The following is a 22,234-nucleotide window of genomic DNA, read 5'->3' on the forward strand; positions in this document are numbered from 1 at the left end:
CGGATCAGGGTTTGAACCCATGTCCCCTGAATTGGCCGGCAGATTCTTAACCACTGTGCCACCAGGAAAGTCCCTGCTTTTATTTTTAAATGGTGTATGTATATGGTATGCATGCATGCATGTACACACATGTGTTTGTGCATATATGTGAGCTATGCTGAGATGACCCACATCATTAAGGAGACCAGATATGTCTCAGGGCTAACAGGAAGCTCTCAGTGAAAGATATAAAGAAGCCTTTCAGTTCTGGACATTTTTAACCAAAAATAAAGGAGATTTAGGACATGTAATAGGATAACCAGAGGACTAAAGAAGATACCAAGAGTGAGTTAGAGAAAAGAGCTCAGAATTAAATAGTAAGATAAGCAAAAGTAACAAAATGAAAACACACACACGTAACTTAGAAGTTTTAATAAAAGAATGAAGTTTAGTTTTTCCTTCCCCCCAGAAAATAAAATCTTATTTAGCATAATATGTAACATGTTAAATTCATATGCATCTGGAAATGATTCTGTGCTAGTTGTTATACAGATCAAGTTAAAGAGATATGTGTGATCATGACTGGTCACAATACGTATAAATAAAATTCATGTTTATGAACCATATTCAAAATCAATGACAGAATGACCAGCATAATGTACGTCAAAGTGACACTTAAATATTTATGGGGAGTAGAGTAGTGTGGAAGAGATGAAGAGTAATTCATTAGTTTTCTTCCAATTATTTTAATAAAATTAACCTGTATATTACAAGCAGGATTTCAACTATAATTGAGAAAAGGAATGCAAAACAAGATTTCCCACTTTTAAGTGAGGTAAAGTTTTTGATCTCTGTTAAAATAAGAACTCTACAAGAATTATAGACTTTCCTTTTTCCTTATCATTCATGTGGGAGAAAAGGAAAGTCAATGATGCACCTCTGAATGACAGAAAAATCTTAAAAGTATTTTTTTGTTGGTTAGAAATACTGAAATGTTGATTACAGCATTGCTACCAGAGCAACAAATTGTCAACTGAAACAGCTCTTCAAAACTGTATTTTCTTTTGGAAGCTATTTCCACAGGACATGGCCACTATTCTAATTTTTGTAACTTTTGCAAGACTTCTTTGTTCAATATATACATATAAGGATAGATTTATATTACTAGAGAATAAAACAAGTTGGTTACAATTATGAATATTCACATGCTTCTGTATTGGTTTGGAAAACTAATTTTATGATGTAGAAAGAGCTCAAGAGGAAAGGGGGCATCATCTTCATCTCTTCCTGAAATTTTTTTTGATAATTTTGAAAACAAGACTCTAAATTTCACTAGATAGTATTTAAATTTTAAAGTAAGGCTGAGGAGCTGGATTTTACTTGTATAAGTGGGAAGAAAATGATGGATAAAATTTCACTTAATAGTTAACTAATGAGCATAGCATTAATCTTCCATAGCACAATAGAATGAGATAAATAACAACATCTGTGTTCAGAAATTCAATGGTTCACTACTTTTGGCAGAAGTATCAATCCCTATAATTCCCTTTGAATCCCCATTCTACAAAACTTGGGTTTTTTTCCTTTGCTGTGTGCATGTTTTTCTCTTACTACCTATCATCATTCAGATCTTTTAAGAATCCAGTGAAATAGTATTCTTACTGTAAGCTATACTTGATACGTGAGACATCTCTTTTAGTATTTACTTAAATGAAAAGAACAAATTAGTACTAACGACGAACATTACCCTCCGAATACCCATTAGTCTTTTCTAATACATAATGTTGTCTCTCATCAAGAAAAATTAATGGGAATATTTGTCAGTGTGATTCCTTATAAGCCTTTGACTAATACTATTTGAATCATTTGAAAATTTCCTGTTTCTGTTAGTAAATGTTGGTCTCATGATAACTTCTGGGCAAGTCAAATCATTTTCATTAAATAAGAAGTAGTAGCTAAACACTAGATGGGTGGAATACTGATGGCACATTTAAAGTTGAAGAATTTGGAAAGCATAGCAACCAAAGAAGGATTCCAAGAATAAGACTGTGTCTACTGGCATATAATTCACATAAACCCTTGCTTTGCCATATATAGGTAGATTCATGTCTAACTTGAATGGATTCTCTTTCTATCGAAGGAAGATTATTTACTAATCCTATTTGTCCACTATTTCTTTTATCACAAAGACACACCACACTAGAGATGAATCAGTAAACAATAATTTGGGGTCATATATCCTATCATATCAACTTAAGATATTTCCATCTCAGTTTCTTCATCATGTAATTTCAGTTACATGTTATTTTATCAAATGTATTAGGGTGAATGTTTATAAACTAGCCCTTTAATAACAGTAAATTTTATTCTGAAGCCCTTACTAATCACCAAAAATATAAACTCCTGGCTATTTTTAGATGTTCTGATACTTTGAGAGTCATGAGAAAAACATGTTAGTGAAATAAGGTTATAGGACAAAATGATTCTTGAAATAGTTGATTGAGTACAACCAATTTAACTGGTATTATTTCAGCCCAAGGTAATGGCTTACTGCCAGTACATCTGTCAACAGACTATTTTCTGTGTAGTATGTAGTTTCATTAAAGGTATAAAGCCATTTAAAATTCTTTGGGAGACTGAATTTCACAAAGTTACAAAGTATTATTTCTGTATATTTTAGCAACCCCTTTTCATCAACCAGAAGTCTTACCTCACTTTTGTCCACATGAAAGTGTGTGATTGATGCCACAGTGTACACTTGATATACCGACACACACAATGTTAGTTCCAAGAATTCTCATCAGAACTACAGTTACATTGCCCCAAGAAATAAAAATTTCCTTTATTAATTCCTAGAGCCCAGTGAAATGATTAGGTAGAGCTAGGGTATCATTACATGGACAATGGTGACCTCACTTTTTAGTTTAACTTTTTGACATGGAAAGTGTATAAAACAGCTTAACATTACTTATAATTCAAACAATGTGAGTAGTCATTGAAATCACTTTACCACAGTATAAGGTTGGCATATAATTGCTGTTTTGCATTACAATTTTAGGTTGAATTAATTGAGACATTATCAAGTCTACAGCAAAAGCTAATATCCAAAACCATGAATAATGAATAATACAGTGAATAACAATAGGCCTTAAACACCTTACATTTTCACAAACTTTGTAAATTTGTCCAACTAAACCTTTTTGTTTTTTCTGCTCTACAGATATTTTTGCCACCATCAGTTATAATACATCTTAGCAGATTACACTTCAGGTTATATTCATCTAGTTTATCTCTCAACTTCTTTGAAAATATTCTCACTTTCAGTTGTTCCACACAGACTATTCATAGCAGCTAATTTTAAAGTCACTTCAAACTCAGTATCGACTCCTCAAAAAAACCAACAGTTGAGCAGTATCAGTAACATATGTCAACCCATCAAGAGCCAGGGAAAACTACTCAAAATGACCTACCTTGGTTTTCAGTTGACGATTGATATTGCTGTCGTTTTTCTCAACTTTTTGAGCAGTTCTCATCAAAACGCTAATCATCTGATATTAGTTTATGCTCTCTGAACACATTTCTTCCACTGTTGCAATCAAACATGATTTAATTAACTCACGATATGTGAGTGACTTTCTTTGCTTAGCTAATAAATGAGCCACTCAGAAACTTACTTTAGATTCAGCCTTGTTTTCACTTTTTAGTTTTATGAAGAAATTCTGCTGTGTTATTCCATTTTGTGTTATTTCCATTCCATTTGTTTCCCATTTCTAATTTTTATAAATGTTACTTTCCTGTGAATTAGGAATTTTGTGATGCATGCTTAGTCTGCTAATGTCGACCTGTTTTGTATATTTTTAAGACTGTATAGTCTCATGGCATAATAAACACAGCACTGTGACATCTAATTAGAACACAAAGTGATCCACAGTCCATTGTGCCTTCCTTAAAAGCAGGACATCCAAAGTCCACTTTTCTCTTCCTTTCTTGTCTTTAGATGATGGGCATACAATGGTAATTTTAAAAACTAGAATGAAATATCACAGTACAGCAACACACAGGGCACTCAACATGCTGCCAAATTATATACAATATCATCACACTGAGCAGCAGTACAAAGCAAGGAGAGCGGCACATATGGTTTCTCTAGCAACCCCTCAACTCCATCATTATAGTCCTAAGACAGCTATAGTCAATAGGTAAACAAAGAGGCATGGCTGTGTTACAATAAAACTTTTTTTATGAATACTGACATTTGAATTTGTAGAATTTTTGTGTGGGTCGTTTTCATTTATTTTCATTATGTCTTAACTCTTTGAATGTATGTTATACAATGATAATAACTTTAAATGTCATTGTCTGTCTGGGTGAGTTTCAACTGATTGATTTTTATGCTCATTATGGGTCATTTTTGGTGCTTTTTTCATACCTAGTAATTTTTGAGTAGATGCCACACATGTGAATTTAACATTTCGGGGTGCTAAATATTTTTGTATTTCTAGAAATATTCTTATTTTGTTCTGGGATGCAGTTAAGTTACTTGGGAACAGTTTGATCTTGCGGGGGGGTCTTGATTTTAAGATTTATTAAGCAGGACTGGAGCCAACAACTGAGGCAAGACCCTTCAATATACTTTACCCAATGACCAGTGAATCATGAGGTTATTCAGTCAGACTGGTATGACCAAGCAGATGGTCTTCGTATGACTAACCCTCACACATGCATTGTTCAGTTGAATACTCAAGGAGGACCCTCTGCAGATATCCAGATTTCTCTTTTTGTATACCTCTCTCTTCTTCAGTGTTCTGTGCTGCAAACTCTAGCTTCCTTGGCCTCTCCAGACTCAGCTTTGTCTACTCCACTTACAGAGTCTGTTAGGCTCTATCTCAGTTTACCCTTCCTATCCTGAAGCCTGGAAGCTCTTTTAGGGGTAAACTGTGGCAAACATAGGGCTCACCTCGTTTGTTTCCCATTTCACCCTTGGTTGCCTTAGGTCTAGTATCTTGAAAACTATTGGTTCATATATTTTGTCTATTTTTTATTTGTTTCAGATGGGAGGACAAATCCATTCCCTCTCTTCATGTTAGCCAGAAGCAGAAATCCTGCTATATAGAATTTTATTTCTACAATTGCTTACTGAGTAGCTTTCCATTTATTTTCTTATGGCAGCCATTCCTCTGGAACTTTCTTATCAAAGTTGTATTACCCACATTTAGCATAGTATTTGGACATAGTAGATACTCCATAAATAATTGTTATCTGTAGAACTATTTAATTATGACTTTCTGCTCTTGATTTCCAAGGGAAAATTCTATCTTCATGCACGTTGATAAAGAATCTAAAGAAGTTTAATTAAATTTCCTCTGATTCCAGTTCTAAATTCTTTCCAGAGCTACACTATTCCTCTAGTTCTTTAAGGCAATTTTAAATTTTCTTTTAGTTCTTGTAGTATTTTTCAAGGCCAGATGTCTGTTGTTTTCTGTTAATTCTTCCTGGAACAGGAAAGATATATTCAGATCCTTCTCATCCTACTACCATCACCAAAAGGCAGGGTTTGTGGCCTGTCCATGGCTGCGTTGACTGAATATTTCAGTTTCTGGTAGCTTAAACTAAAATGCCATTTAGAAAGGTATATGATCTTACTTTCAAGAAGCAGATTAGTACAAGAGTGAATAAATCAAGCTTATTGAATAAGCAAGGTTATGCAAGTGCAAGTCACTTTATAGAAAGTTCTTATGTCCCAAACAAAAAGCTCAAATACAAGACCGTTCCATTAAAAATTTGGCAAGTTTACACTTGGATGTTTTGAGACATGAGGTTGGTTTGCATACTCCTTAGACTAATTTTAAGTGACTCTCAAATGTTCATCTGATGTGCCTCTGATAATTCCCTCTACCTCTTTTTCCAACACGCCGCATAATTTTATACTCAAAAACTACAATCCTCAGCATGCTTTCTGTCTTTACTTTTCCTGTCTTTCACCTTTTTAATTCATTTTCTTTTGATTTCCTGTAAAGAGCTGTAATCTTAAAGTAAATAGGATAAAAACAGAGGAAGGTGGTGAAAAAAGGAACTATATTATGGCCGCCTAATAGGAAATAACCAAACAGAAAAGGATAACTGTTCCCTGGATATGTTTTCCACTTTTGTTAATATAGATATCGTGCCAAAAACTGAGATCTGAAAAAGGAAAAGTCACTGACCTCAAAATAAGAAAGTACAAAGTGGAAATTAATGAATGTATAAAGGCCTAAAAACATAGCTATCAAGTAATTGATGGCAAGTAATTTCTTAGTAATATTTAGATAAATTTTACATTAAAAGAACAGTGACTATCTTATTCTTAACAAAACTTGATTGTAATTTTTAAAAATACTTCTATTTTACAGCAAAAAATATATATGTTTACGTGGCTGTAGGAGCATTCCATAGTTAATCTGATGTGGGGTGGGACCTTCAACAGTACAAGTAGTTAAGTTCCACAGCCTCTTCATCCAGCTATCTGACCTATATAACTTTGAAACTCATGGTGAGGGTGGGAGGAGAGGAGCAAGTACAGTATATTAGTTTGTAAGGGCTGCCATAACGAAGTACCACAGACTGAGTGGCTTAAACAACAGGAATTTATTTCCTCATGGTTCTAGAGCTTAGAAGTCCAAGATCAAGGTGTTGGCATGGTTGGTTTCATTCTGAGTCCTCTCACCTTGACTTATAGTTTTCTTCGTGTTGTGTACTCACATGGTCTTTCTCTATGCAAGCATGTCTGCAACCAAATTTCCTTTTCTTATAAGGACACCAGTCATATTGGAGTAGGGCTCACCCTCAAAACCTCATTTTAATCTAATTACTTCTTTAAAGACCTTATCTCCGGGCTTCCCTGGTGGCGCAGTGGTTGAGAGTCCGCCTGCCGATGCAGGGGACACGGGTTCATGCCCCGGTCCGGGAAGATCCCACATGCCGTGGAGCGGCTGGGCCCGTGAGCCATGGCCGCTGGGCCTGCGCGTCCGGAGCCTGTGCTCCGCAACGGGAGAGGCCACAACAGTGAGAGGCCCATGTACTGCAAAAAAAAAAAAAAAAAAAAAAAAAAAAAGACCTTATCTCCAAATACAGTCACATTCTGAGGAACTGGGAGTCAGGACCTCAACATATGAATTTGGGTGGGGGGTGTAGAACCATTCAGTCCATAATATACAGCATCATTTATCTCTGCATCATCCTTAAACTCTCAAGAGGCAGAGTGTAAGCAAGCATTAGTACCAAATGACATTTTTATTTCAGCCTCATAGCTCAGAGTTAGTGTATAACACCCTAAAGCATGTAAAATGGGTTACCTGTCTGAGTTTTCAGTATTTAGTGGTTTGTTTGGTGTTTGTTATTGTTATTTGTTTTTACTTTTTTGGAGTTTTCTTTGATAGTTCAGTGAAAAAATGGGAAAATAGTGGATCATTATCAGATACGGTCTTGAAACTAAAACCACAAAAGTTTTTTAGGAATAAGTCAGAGCCCTGTGGAGAAAGAGGGCTTTCTATTGTTATTTTAATAATGATACTAATTTGGGGGATACTTCAGTGAATATTGATATCACCTTTTAGAGAAGCAATTTGACAATGTCTATGAAGAATGTAAGAGTATATACCCTTTAACATATAACTCCAGGCTAGGAATTTAACATTAGGAAATAAAAGATGAGCACAAATATTTTGCACAAAGATGTTCATTACATCTTTGCTTTTAATAGTGAAAAATTGGAAGCAATCTACTAGATATTTTTTGAAGACTATTTAGTGACCCAGGAAAAAGCTTGCTGTATAATGTAAAGGGATAAAAGCAGGATACAAAGCTGAATACACACAATAATCCTAATCTGAATGTGTGTATGTATTTATGTCTGGAAGGATGTAATTTTTAACATTATTTAGACCTTTTCCAATGGCCATGTTTTCATGATCAGAACAAAACATACGTTTGAAAATGTGAACTGATATCTTGGTTGATTATAGCTGTGTTCCTAGGTAAATAGGTGTTTCATTTTTTCATCACAGCATAAAGGAATTGAACATTTCAGTTTATTACTTAACATGTGTCCCACTGAAAGTTAATTCATAAGACATGCAGTTCTCGTAAAGCAGTTATGAAGATATTTCTACTTAATTTAAGATTTTTTTCCAAATTTCTTTTAAGTTACCTCATACCATAATGTTTCCAACTCCTTTTCTGTCTTGATATTGCCTCTTTAGACCTTTGCTGAGTGAAACCAAGTTATAAAGTGCAGAAAAGGGAATGCAAGATATCATATCCAAAGTATATACTTCAATGAATATCCTCAATCATTCCATTCAGCACTACTACAGTGTAGTGGCTAAAAAGTACCGTCTCTTTTTCAGTGTAAGGGGAAGGGGCAGGGTTGGTTTTGGAGCCCACATATGGTAAGTTGGGCATCCATGTGAGGCAGCAGCCTCATGTGGGAAAGCCAAGCCAGAGAAGAGTGAGGAGGGTATGCATGCAGGGGAGAGACAGGGGTCATGATAGCAGATTGGTCACGATCTGCATGATAGCAGAGAGATTGATCAAGGAACTCTGGTAAAGAAAATGGGAGCCAGGCTTCTCACTGTTGAAGAAGGGGATAACAAATATTAGAAGGGAGAAAGCTGGAAATAACCTTGTGTTTTTGGATTGGAACTGGAGGTATTGGTATGAACTCATGGATTTCAAGAAATGTAAATAGAGAAATAAATATAGATTTCAATATGTGCATGCATCTATGTGCGCGCACGCACACACACACACACACTCCCCAGTTCTATCTACTAACATTCCACTGATAATGAGCACAACTAGCACCATATATTGATTTTTTTTTAATTAAAAAAATTTTTTTCTTCATATAGTAAGTCCTAAATAACATTCTCCACTAACAGGAACTGGGACTTCTTGGAGAAATGACAGATTTCAGGTGTAGGGCCTGGAAAATCTTTTTGTGCCAGAAAGTAAGAACATATTCAAAAATAATAGGAACATATCAAAGGACAATATGAGACATAATATAGACAAATAAAACATAATGACTCCTTAGTAGTGGACATTTTTAAACTATATTATTTAATCTCTAAGTATAAATTCAAAATAAAAATCTATGTATAAATCCTAAAAAAGAAAGCTTATCTTATTTTGCAAGAATCTATAATAGCAATTCTTGTAAATTTAAAATGAACTGACTTTTTTCCAAAATATGTCTGATTATAGGCAACAGGTTCAAGGGTTGGTGTCTTAACACAAAATGCAACAAACATGGGACTTTCAGTTATCATTTCCTTCATATATGGATGGGAAATGACACTCTTGATTCTGAGTATTGCTCCAGTACTTGCTCTGACAGGAATGATTGAAATGGCAGCAATGACTGGATTTGCCAACAAGGATAAGCAAGAACTTAAGCATGCTGGAAAGGTAAAATAAAGACTGTTATTCCCATCATAACCTTTTAAGAGAAAATCAGTAAGAGCTCCTATCCTTACAATACATAACTTCCTTTCTTAGGAATCTGTAAAGTGATGTATATGTATTGAAATTCATACAGATCAGTTTAAGATGGGGTGTAGATAATGTCATAGCAATAGGGTGCATAATTTAGAGCATAGGCTCTGGAATCAAACTGGCTGAATTAGAATCCAGATTCTACCACTAACAAATGTGTGATCTGAGCAAGTTACATCAACCCTTCTGGACTTCAGTTTCTTCCTCTGTAAAGTGGAAATAAAATAGTATCCCCTTACAGATCTTTATGACTATTACAGAAAACACTTAGTCTTATTAGTATATGCAATAGTATCTGGAAAACAGTAAGCACTCAGTAATGTCAGCCATTATTACTGTTACCAAATCGTGGGGGAATTTGTTAACATTGTGATTCCACATTCTCTGATTATTGAATAATTGGATGTCTTGAATAATTCTGGGTATTTTATTTTTCAAAATAAAGAGGAAATATAATAGTTACTAAATTCAAGGCAAGGTACTGCTATTGGTAGTGCCTAAAACAAAGCTTTAGAGGCAAGGACCATTTTTAAAATGATCAAAATGAACAATGTATTTACTTGGAAAATTTTTTGACATATATAAGTTTCTCAGGATCAATCATATTCATAAAAATAATCATTGTAGTAGCGATTTAGAGAAACATTAGTAATGTAGTACCATAATATCTAAAAGTTGAAAGAGATGTCATTTGATCCAGCCACTCACCCAAAGTAGAAATCTCTTGTACAACATCCCTGTTGAGCGTATATCCATCTTTTATCCACCCTTTTCTCCAGTGGCAGGCAGTGCATTACTTTCCCAGGCTGCTGCCTACCCCTTAGATGGTAGGAAGTTCTTTTTTTTTATTTTTTTGGTGGCCTTCTATCCTTCTCTTCTTGGCTTTCATCTTGATTGAGGTCCAAAACCTGCTTCTCGTGACGCTATGAAGCTGCATCATGTAAATGCCAAGTCTTCTCTTGGTCACCCAGCCCCAGCTCCTCTCTTGATATCGTTTCAAAGATCTATATCACATTGGTGAAAGGCCTGAATATAAAGATGATTTTAATATCATTATGGTCTGTATCACAGTGATTGTATCATATTATAAATAGCATGAATATTCATGAATAAGGATCCAACCAAGCACAGGACTCATAGAAATCTGGTTTTCATGACCCTTGGACTTTTCCACCTTTCCTGCACTAGATAAAGACCCTTGGAATGTCTGCTTGAGCAGTACAGTCTGAACTACATAGCATATATTTGCTTCAGAAACACAGAAAATTTGTTCAGCCCTCCATGTGAGCAAATTATCACAATTTCCACGTTAATCTGGCCGTAATTAATTATATTTTATTCATCTTAATTTTTATGTCATGAGCTTTAGTTGCTTATGTGCTGTTTGATTTTTTTCCTTTTTGTATTATTAAAGTAACCTCAGAGTATACAATCAATAACTGCAATCAAATAAGCAATGTGTCCTTTCCCACTAGCTTTTCAATCAGTCACTTTACCAAACACCAAAACTTAGAATAGGGACCAATAAAACCTATTGGTCGGGCTTCCCTGGTGGCGCAGTGGTTGAGAGTCCGCCTGCCGATGCAGGGGACGCGGGTTCGTGCCCCGGTCTGGGAGGATCCCGCGTGCCGCGGAGCGGCTGGGCCCGTGAGCCATGGCCGCTGAGCCTGCGCGTCCGGAGCCTGTCCTCCGCGACGGGAGAGGCCACAACAGTGAGAGGCCCGCGTAACGCATAAAAAAAAAAAAAAAAAAAAAAAAAAAAAAAAAAAAAAAAAAAAACCTATTGGTCCTTCTTTGGTTGCATGTGTAGATTTGGAAAAATCATCAAATGTTTTATTTTTCAGGTTTTAAATGACCATATTAGTAAAAAATAAATAAAATGACCATATTAGTTTTTTAAAAAGGACTATTTTCTAAGGTTCTGTTTTCAGTCCTTTCTTTATTGTGAAAAATGATCACAAGACTTTTTCATCATTTCTTTTTGTTTTCCTCAAGATTTCAGCATTCTCTTCGATTTTCCTCATGCACTACAAAATGTTACAGATGGAGATTTCTTTGAGTTCATTTTGAAATTATGAGAATTTAGAGCAGAATCCAGGTGTCCTGACCATGGTCTACATATCCAGTTTTCTCCCATAACCCAAGTTCTCCTTCAAACAACCTTGGGTATCCACCTAGGTCTTCATCTGTCCCACAGTCCACTCTGCCAGCCTGGAAAGAGAATGTGGAAGCAGAAAGTTTCTCTTTCAAGTCAACATGTGTTCTCATGTCCAAGAAGTTATTCTGAGCCAAAAGTCTCCTCCATTTTTAATCCCCCTTCTTTTTGAAAACTAAATAACTATGAAGAAGCATTACATTTGACCTAAATATCTTTTTAAGTTCACAGACATCAAAATGAAAAACAGCTATACAATATCTTATACAGAATTCAAAAGCCACACTCCATGTTACTTTACAGCAGTGTTCCTGAGAACTTTGGTTGCTATTTGCATTTCTGTGCTAGAATAAAATAATTATTTACTTGATTCTCTCTTCTGTCTTCTTCTTAAATGAGCTCATAATTCATAGGACAGCTCCTTTGCATAATTACATACGGACATAATGCTCACTAATGTTTGATCCCTCTGCTTATGGAACTAGTTTAAATAGAAACTCAATGAAGACTTAAAGAGGGCTAAATTTAGACCAGTGGACTAAATCTTTTCAAAAGGAATTTTCCTTGAGCTTATTATCCTAATATATTATTTTCCTGTCTTATTTTGAGGAAGGAAAAAAAAGAAGCTAAGAAAACTCATCCGAAAAACTTATTGACTTAATGTACTTAATATGTCCCCGTTGTGACTGTAACTCACAACCAGAAGTTTAGCCATTACTAATTTTATTTCTCTATTTTATTATCTTGTTTTATAATATAGCAACCGAAACTGTGGAGAATATACGCACTACAGTGTCATTAACAAGAGAAAAAGCCTTCGGGCAAATGTATGAGGAGACGCTTCAGACTCAGCACAGGTGATTGTAGATTCATACTGACTGTGTTAACTATAGTTTGTTCCTATAAAGGCAGCACTCCTGGGTGACTACAGTGGTTTGCCTGCCAACTCATTTGCTCTGGAATCTTTCCTAGTAATGGCATAGCGTAATTCCTTATATGACTCCACCAAGAGGAAACTAGAAAGAGGAGTTGAGAGCAAGCACGTTTAGAATATATGTTTTAGGTCCTCCCACAATGCCATGAACTATAACAAAGTGCATATTTTTCTTATTTCCATGAAACATGATTGAGGAAATAACATATTTAAGAAAGAAAATAATATTGCTTAGCCCTTTATATTGAATCTCTATAAAGAGTTCACATTTTAAAATGAATATATGCACAACAAATGTGATCAATTCTTTTAATTTTAAACTAGTCCTCCTTACCACATTTACTTAGTGATACTCTTTGTATTACTTTATCAGAAAGAAAGCTTTGTACTCTTTTACACTCATGCTTGTGGTTGGTACCGCCATTTAATTCCCACTATTCTATTAGTGCAACATTAGGATAGAAAATATTTTTAAACCAAATCTCTTTAACTCTTTCAGTAACTATCCTTTCACAGACCTTGTCTATTCATTTGAAAATACATAGAGGCAGCTTTGTTACATTGAACTATAGAGCATATACCTATAGAGAAAATCATTATATTTATCGTTTTCTCTATAATAATTCTCAGTAGTTAAAAAGTCATTTTCTCGGGGCTTCCCTGGTGGCGCAGTGGTTGAGAGTCTGCCTGCTGATGCAGGGGACACGGGTTCATGCCCCAGTCCCAGAAGATCCCACATGCCGCGGGAGCGGCTGGGCCCGTGAGCCATGGCCGCTGAGCCTGCACGTCCGGAGCCTGTGCTCCGCAACGGGAGAGGCCACAACAGTGAGAGGCCCGCGTACCGCAAAAAAAAAAAAAGAAAAAAAGTCATTTTCTCTTTAATAATTAGAAAAAGTGTATACCCCCTAAATGATAACATGTCTTACCTTCTGTATTCATTACTCTACATTTATTTAAAGGACCTTACTATACCTCATGCCCCATTATCTAGTAAATTCTGTGCATTTCAGAAATACCTTGAAGAAAGCACAGATCATTGGAATCTGTTACTCACTCAGCCATGCCTTTTTATATTTTGCCTATGCAGCGTGTTTTCGATTTGGAGCTTATTTAATTCAAGCAGGACGAATGACCCCAGAGGGCATGTTCAGGTAAGTTGGACAAATATATAAACCCTGTAAATGGGTTATGTACTTAAATTAACCAGAAAGATGTCTAGTTTAGAGTGTATTATCATTTAAATCATATATGTGCAAAAGACATGTTGGGGAAATTTTTAAATTTTTTGTTATTTAATATCTATTGATATAAGTGCAGTCAAGCTGGTAAAATACTGATATAACACAGGTACTCTGAGTTAAACTCGATGAATTGCTTCCTACTTCAGTTTACTAGACCTGGGAATGTAGGGGTAAAATATGCCGTCTTGGGCTTCCCTGGTGGCGCAGTGGTTGAGAGTCCGCCTGCCGATGCAGGGGACACGGGTTCATGCCCTGGTCCGGGAAGATCCCACATGCCACAGAGTGGCTGGGCCTGTGAGCCATGGCCGCCGAGCCTGCACGTCCGGAGCCTGTGCTCTGCAACGGGAGAGGCCGCAGCAGTGAGAGGCCCGCGTCCCGCAAAAAAAAAAAAAAAAAAGCCTTCTTGTTATCCATTATCTTCCAAGGTGGAGATGGCTTTATCAAGTGTGACTGTAAATCAGTGAGGTAAGTTCCTTGCTAAGCAAATACTCCAGGAGAAACACATGTAAATGAGTATTTCTCTTCAGAAAAGTCACATTGAGAATTGATCATGGCATCCCAATGAGGCTGCCTCTTCCCAAAGCATTTGTTGGTGCTTCTATTTGGAACTCTGTTCACATAGTTATGAATTTCTTTACTTCACATAAACACCTAAATTCAAATTCTGAAATTAGAAAAATTTATCTTGGGTATTAATTCTGAGCTTCTTAAGTCTCCCTAAAATGTCAGATTGTTACTAATCTGTATCATAAATGTCACTGCTAAGTGTTTAGAGCTAGAGAAATCCATACAATATTTGACTCCAAAAAGTAACGTTATTTTCTTTTTAAGAAGCCCACCAACACATACACATCAAAGCAAGGATCAGCCTCTTCAATATAATGACTTGGGAGGTTACACCTGTTTCAAGGATACTTCCATTTGGCAAAAAATGTCAGGAACTCCTCTTTGGGATTTACCTCTCAACACTCAGACACATTCTTTTGAATATCCTTATTGGTGGCACAAATTTGTACTTTGAGGATATATTCAATTGGAAGAAATGACCAAAAGTCATTTGAAGCCAAATAATTTCAGAATAACTTGGAATAATTTTCAGTTCCTCTTCATGTGTTTATTTGTTTGTTTTTTTATCTATCAAACATTAACTGAGTTCCCAGGAAGTTTCTTTGCTAGGCACTCAGAAGGAAAGCATCCACAGTTCACCAACCTAATATTTTTGAATCTATGGGGCCACTTAGAGGTTTCATGAAGCAGATTTTCTTATAAAATGGAATATCTGTAGGTAAAATGTCAACAGGAATTTTAGGCTCCCTGTATTACCATGTTTTCCTACCCTCTAAAACAGTGTGCAGTACTGTCCGTGTGAACATATAAATCACAATTATGACATTTAGCCCTGGACTTCATTCTGATTACACAGACTAGTTTACAGAGATAAATTAACAAGAAACCAAATGTAGAATCACCTAAATTACTTCATTCAGTTCACCAGCCTGCACTAAATTAGCAAGTTGTTTCTTTGGTTCTTATGAAATGCAGGCAATCACAAGCTTAAAAATTGATTGTATTCCAAAAGTTTGCTTGCAAGCCAATTGTTTGAAACTCAGAACATGTCTTCCTTACGTTGCTCTAAACTTTCTGCAGCCATCTTTAAATCCCCAGTGTCCCATTCCTTCATATAACTGTTCCTTGGTATTAGTAGAGAGCAAGCCAATTAAATATATTTATACTAATGTAGGATGTCTGATGATTTTATCAATTCTCACAGAAGAATTTTCATTTATAAAAGCAATTATAATCCCAGTTACTTTCTAATGAAATTAGCTGAAGATAGTGTAACAAAGCAATCAAGATAGAATCACCTCATTTTCCCATCACCAAACTCACTAGGGTACCACTGACTCACCATGCCTGCCATCTCCATGCAAGAACTAAGGTCCTTGTCTGCAATAGGTTCCTGCAGTCATCTCTTCACATCAGTTTCTGTCACTACTATTTCTTTGCTTTATAATCACCTGTCATAAGAAAAAGAAATCTCTCCCATGACCTTAAGTCCCCTTCTGCCTACTTTCAATGTCTCTGTTCTCCTTTGCAGCAAAACAAATTCTAGAGTAGCCTATTCTTGTTATCTACACCTTTTCATCTCCAACCTCTCCTAAACTCATTGTAGTCAAGCCTTGATTCCCACCATTCCACTAGAAAGACTCATTATCAAGGTCACCACTGACCTCCATCTTGCCCACCCATGACCCATCCAGTGTCCGGTTTTCCCATCTCATTTAACTTGACCTCTCAGCAGCATTTTATACTCTCCTTCCTGAAACATTTTCTTCTCTAGGCTTTTTCTCCTTTGTTATTGGCCCCTCCTCCTCTATTTCCTTTACGGGCTCCTGATTTTCTGCTGGGCCTCCACGTGTTGGGGGGCTTTAGGGTTCTCAGTGCTTTTCATCCACACACTCTAATTGGTAATTTCATCCAATCTAATGGTTTTTTAAATATTACCTGTATCTTGATGACTCCCTTCTGTGTATTTCCAACTCTGACCCCACTCCTAAATACCACATGCTTATCCAACTACCTACTGGACATCTCCACTTAGGTATCTAATCATATCTTAATGTGTCCAGAACACAATTTGAAGTTTTTCCTTCCCAAAGTGTCTCTTCTCCAAGACTTCTCCATCTTAATAAACAGCACCACCATCTATGCAGTTGCTCGGCCCAAAAATCTAAGAGTCATCCCTTATTTCTTCTCTTGCCTTCACCCACCACATACAGCACCAAGTCTTAACAGCTGTAACTCCAAAATACTTCTTACCATCTCTACCCATGTTACCTTCCGTTTTATCTCTTTGCCTGTCTTGACTGGACCACTGCAACTACCTGCTCACTGATGTCCCTGTACTCACTCTCTTGCTTCCCTGTAATCCATTCTCCACACAGTAGCTAGGCTAATCTTTTAAAACACAAATCCAATTCCATCAATTTACTAAAATACTGTAATGAATTCCCATTGAAATTTGAATAAAACCAAATTCCTTACTCTGACCTGAAAGCTCTACACATTTGGGCCTCTGCCTTCCTTTCTAACCTCATCTACCATTGTCTTTTTTTGTGATCTGCACATCAGACCCCTACTTGCATTTCTGTCCCTGGAACTCTCTTCTTAGTGTTTTTGCACTTGCTCTTTCCTCTGTCTGGAATAATCATTCAGTTCTTTACTGGGCTGCCTCTTTCTCACCATCCAAGCCTCTGCTCCTAAGTCCACTCCTCAGAGGGACTTTTGCTGATGGCTCAAAGTAGTCCTCTTAGCCCTTCTCCTCATCACTCTCTATCCCATTACCATGGTTTAGTTTGTGTATAGCACTTACCACTATGTGAAATTATCTTTTTTGTTTCCAGATTTATTGAGTGCATAGACTGTAAGCTCAGTCAGAGCAGAGCTTAGCCTGTTTTGGTCACTGATGTTTCCCTAGAGCCAAAAACAAGAGCTTGGAACATCATAGGCATGCAATAAATATTCACTGAATAAAAGACTGAACCAAAAATAAAGGGAGAGACTTGGAGTGGTGCATAATTAAGCAGTCCAGTCATTCCTGGAAATGTATTCCCAGATTCAACTTTTCCACATCACTCCTGTTTTTTACAGATTCTTCTCTTTTTCTTCCCTTCTACATCCAAGTGCTTTGGCATAAGTCAAAGACAGCCATTTATAGAAAAGTAGAATGTTTGTAGCTGGGAGTCTACTTCTCCATACTGAGATTTGTTTAGGTTAAAACTAAGCAAAGAATTTTCTTAGTTAAAGAATGATACAACTTCAAAATCATGCAATCACTATCATGCCTGCAAATGACATCAGGCAGGACATTTCTTGAATGGGGCCTCTCAAGGCTGCCAACAATTCTGTTTCATATGATAATCACTATAACACCAAACTTGATTGAGTCCTTACTTAGTATTAAGGATTTATAATACATTTTCTGCTTAATCTTCTCCACTACCCTGTGAAATACTATGATTCCCATTGTACAGATGGGGAAAATTAACACTCAAGGAAGTTACCTAACTTGCCCAAAGTCAGTTAATCAGCAAGTGGCAGAGCACAGATTCAAGTTCGTGACTCAAGATGCTAGGGGCTTTGCTTAGTTGACATTTATTTTTATTAATTATTATTACTAATTCTGTGACAAACTTTCATAGAACCTTTCTATAAAATTATTGTTTTTTTAAAAATTCTTGTGTAGTTTTCCATTTAAATATCCAGAGCTGGGCTGATTCTTACCATAAATGGAACAAGTAACTTGCTTAATATTAGTTTATGACCCTAAAATATAGAAGAATCAAAAGGCCCCCATACAAAAATTCCTCCTCTTGCTGGACTACCATACATCCTGAATTTTTTTCATTAAATTCATTGAAAAAGGTCGTTTCTGGAGACGTAAGAATTTTAGCTGTCAGAACATATGTAGGACTGTTAACATGAGAGCAACGATTAATGAACAGTAATCACACTGGTATTTCCTAGTGCCCTGAGGGAAGGAAGAAACAAGGAGCTATCTGAGCTTAGACCACAAGTATCATTTTTGATTTGAGTTTCATTCAACCAGACTACAAACAAAGTAAGGATACCCATACTTTTATAGTATGGACAAAGAAGAGAGGCTCTGGGAAATATGGGTATGGGGCTGTGCAAAATGTGAACAGATGAGATTTGTCTTCAGTAGCAAAATCTTCAGTTTTCTTAGCGACCCAAAGTGGTCCCCAGCTACCATAAACATGTCACAAGTGTCCCTTTAGACACACTAAACTACACCTGGCCTAAAGGACGCTATGCCTTCCAAAATCTAAGGACAGAGACAGCTTTCTATATAATCAGCTAATTGAATGGAAGATTTTACAAAGAAAACTCTTTCCTACTAGAACCCTCCTTACATGAAAAGAACTTTGTGCCATTCTCTAAATCAATGGTTTCCCAACTCGTCAATCGAGGAGCTGGTTAAACATGCAGATACCTGGAGCTCACCCTACAGATCTAACCCAGAGATCTGTAGATCTGGTGTAGGGCCAGGAAACTACGTTTTACCAAACATCCCAGACTGTTCTGAGGCACAGAATCTGAAGATCACTCTTTAAGAAATATGAGCATAGGGACTGAATTCCAGGCTGCTCTCCATAGCTACTTGAAACCTCAGGGTTTTCTTTTGGCCATTACCAGAAACTTTTCTAGAATTATATAAGAATTGGGGAAGTCATATTTTAGTTTATTGTATAAAATAAAGATGCTTTATTCACTCTATAAAATGTGAATGTATTTTCATGATTTATAGCTACCAGGATGGATAAGCTGTCTCTCTTTCAGAAATGACAGTGTGCCTTATAGAAGGAGATGCACAAAGGGAGTTTTAACAGCAGAATCCCTTGATGTGCTCATAAAGTTACGTTATCAGCAAAGCTACTTAACCAAAACCTTAGCTTTTTCTTCTAAAAAAAATAGGCAACATACATTTCTTATGGTAGAAACTGTCTCCATCCATCTCTATTATTGTAGAAGTTTCTCTGAAATGAGCATTTTTTAAAAGGTGGTAACATTTTCCCTCTGCTGCCTTGCAGCCAATGCATAGGCATTCAGAAAATCTCTTACTTACGTTCTCATACACATACATGTAGTAAAAATCTCCCCTTCTGCTTCTGTTAGCCCTGGCAACACTTTGGATTTACTTCAGTCTAAATGTACAGACTTTGAGAAATACAACATAAGTTTATTTTCTCCCATCTGAATTTTAGTGCCTTTAGGTTAGTTTCTAGCTAACTTGCCTTTTGCAGTATAGTCCAGAAACCATTAGTGCCCAGCAGAGGTTTCTGTTATTCTCCATACTCCCGCGTCAGAACTTTCCTCTCTCTGTTTCTTCCTTCTTTGCTACACATATTAGCAGGAAGCTAAGTAGAGCAGATGGGTAAGAAAGAATCAAAGCATGACAGCCTTCAGTACAGTAATTATAAAAGCCACAGCTTTGAAAACTGCCTGATAAGCAGAGAGCCAAGCAGCTTATGTGTTGTGGCCTAGTCCTCCAAAAATCCAAATGCAGTTCTTGACAGGAAATCATATTGAACTTTGAATATTTAATGTGGTTATTGGCCAAAAGAACAATAGGTGGGTTTTCAGTGAATATTAATAGTAGGTTAACAGCTTGGAATAAAAAAGGATAGAAAGCAAGCTAGGTCTCCACCATCATCTTTGCTCTGGTAGGCCAGGCAGCCGTGGAACTGTGTTCACATAATTAGGAAAACAACCTTAGTTAGCCAAAACAAGGAAAACAGGAAAGTCTTCTTTCAGTGTTCATTGCCATGGCAGCCACGCAGCTTCTGCCAGGCTCCTCCCCAGAGATTATGCAGAGGTTAGGAGGAAAAGATAAGGAGACCAGATAGAGGGATCAACCATTGAAGGGATCTAAAGGAGACAAATCAAGGGGGATTTGCTATCTAGGGTCCTCTGAAGATTCTAAAATGGGAAACAAGTGGTAACAAACCCCAACATGCAGGGAGAGACAGTTCAGGTCAGCTTTCCACTAGAAGGAGCACTGTGTAAGGGAAAACAGTTAACAAGGAGGTTCAAGTTCCAGTCCTACAGTTTCATAGCTCTGTGATTCTGGGCAAATTGCTTATTTCTCTGAGATAAAGAGTCTCCTTATTTATTAAAAAGTGATGTGTGTGCCTTACTCCTAGGTGATCAAATGGTAACATGTATACAAAAACATTCTGTAAAACCCAAAGTACCAAATAAATATAAGTTGTATATTTTCTCTCTCCCTTCCGTTGAGAAAGGGATTTATGGTGAAAAGAAAAGGATCTTTGTACTGTTATATGGATGTTAGGGGAAAAGAGTATGAGTATGGGAATAATTGTAATGGCCACCCCTGTGAGGAAAGATACTCTGTCTTCCAGTCAAAAAAAAGAAACTTACTGAGTGGGGACTTCAGAAGTTGTGGTGTGACCTGCTATGCTAATCTACATCCATAGAAATGTGAGAACTTACTTTCCAACAGAAAGTGTCCCATTAACTTTCAGTTCTATGAGAGGAATAACAATAACTTAAACACTTAATGAGCACTATACTAAACACTTTATATTATTAATGTATTTAATTCTCACAACAACCCCATAAGATGTAGATAGTCTTGTTATCTCCAATTGTCAGTAAGGAAGCAGAAGCACAAAGAACATGCACAGGGTCACAGAACTAGCAAATAAATGGTGGAGTTTGGATGTAGTCCCAGTGATCTGGCTTCAGAGTCCAGTCTCTGAACTGCCCAGTATACTTCCTCTTAGAATAAGTCACCAAAGGTATACAAGCTAGATATGGGAGCAGGGTTAAGGGGAGACAAATAGACCTGAACCAGTAACTATGCTGGGTATTTCTATTTGGATCAATTGTATTAAAATTAGGATTGTTCATTTCTACGCTTTTTTACGTTGTTCCCAGCCAAAAGATCCTTTAAAAGTTCTAATTCGGGCTTATCTGGTGACGTGGTGGTTAAGAATCCGGCTGCCTATGCAGGAGACACGGGTTCGAACCCTGGTCTGGGAAGATCCCACATGCCGCGGAGGAACTAAGCCCGTGTGCCGCAACTACTGAGCCTGTGCTCTAGAGCCTGCGAGCCACGACTAATGAAGCCCGCACGCCTAGAGCCCATGCTCTGCAACAAGAGAAGCCACAGCAATGAGAAGACCGCATACCACAATGAAGAGTAGTAGCCCCTGCTCGCTGCAACTAGAGAAAGCCCACGCGCAGCAGTGAAGACCCAATGCAGCCAAAAATAAATAAATAAAATAAATACATTTATTTAAAAAAAAATTCTAATTCTATTTCAGCAGCAATGATGGGCAAGGGGATTTCCCCACTGCTTGAAAATGCTTGGAAGGATCATTGTAGTAATGGTGCGGTGACAACGGCCCCATGAACCCATGAAGAATCCATAAAACTAGGAAAGAAGAAGCCTAGCACGTGAAAACCCTCTCCAGACCTCTTTCTGCTCAATATTCTCTTTCCTCAACCCCAGCCAACCTGGAGGTTTTTGCTATAAATTCAGTAAAGCAGTATAAACTCAGTGTAAATCCATATAAGGATAAACTATAGATAAGATTTCTTCTTCCGTGGACAATTTAAATTAAGAAAGTTGTAGAAGTTAAATTTTAGGTTTTTTAATTCCTGCTTTACATATTTATGGTTCAAGAATTATTTCAACATAAAAATCATTTCTGAACGGTGGAATGTTTCTTGTAATCTTATTTGGGCGTGAAGGGGCTATATAAGCATTTATGATAGGTTAATACTTTGACAAATGTGTTACTAGTGACTTTAAAACATTCATCATTATAGCAAATCATTCCT

The 22,234-nt window shown here is 36.8% G+C and overlaps 1 protein-coding gene across 1 annotated transcript in view; it reads left to right on the forward strand.

Annotated features, from left to right (window-relative positions):
* The window catches only part of ABCB5 (ATP binding cassette subfamily B member 5), a 109,059-nt gene that overhangs the window by 71,743 nt on the left and 15,082 nt on the right, over positions 1 to 22,234 (forward strand). The window contains 3 exon segments of the mRNA XM_032643026.1: positions 9,223 to 9,426; positions 12,425 to 12,525; positions 13,613 to 13,753. Of these exon segments, the coding sequence (XP_032498917.1) occupies positions 9,223 to 9,426; positions 12,425 to 12,525; positions 13,613 to 13,753 (446 nt within the window).

This window comes from Phocoena sinus, chromosome 9 (assembly GCF_008692025.1).
Source record: "Phocoena sinus isolate mPhoSin1 chromosome 9, mPhoSin1.pri, whole genome shotgun sequence".
NCBI classification, from domain to species: domain Eukaryota; kingdom Metazoa; phylum Chordata; class Mammalia; order Artiodactyla; family Phocoenidae; genus Phocoena; species Phocoena sinus.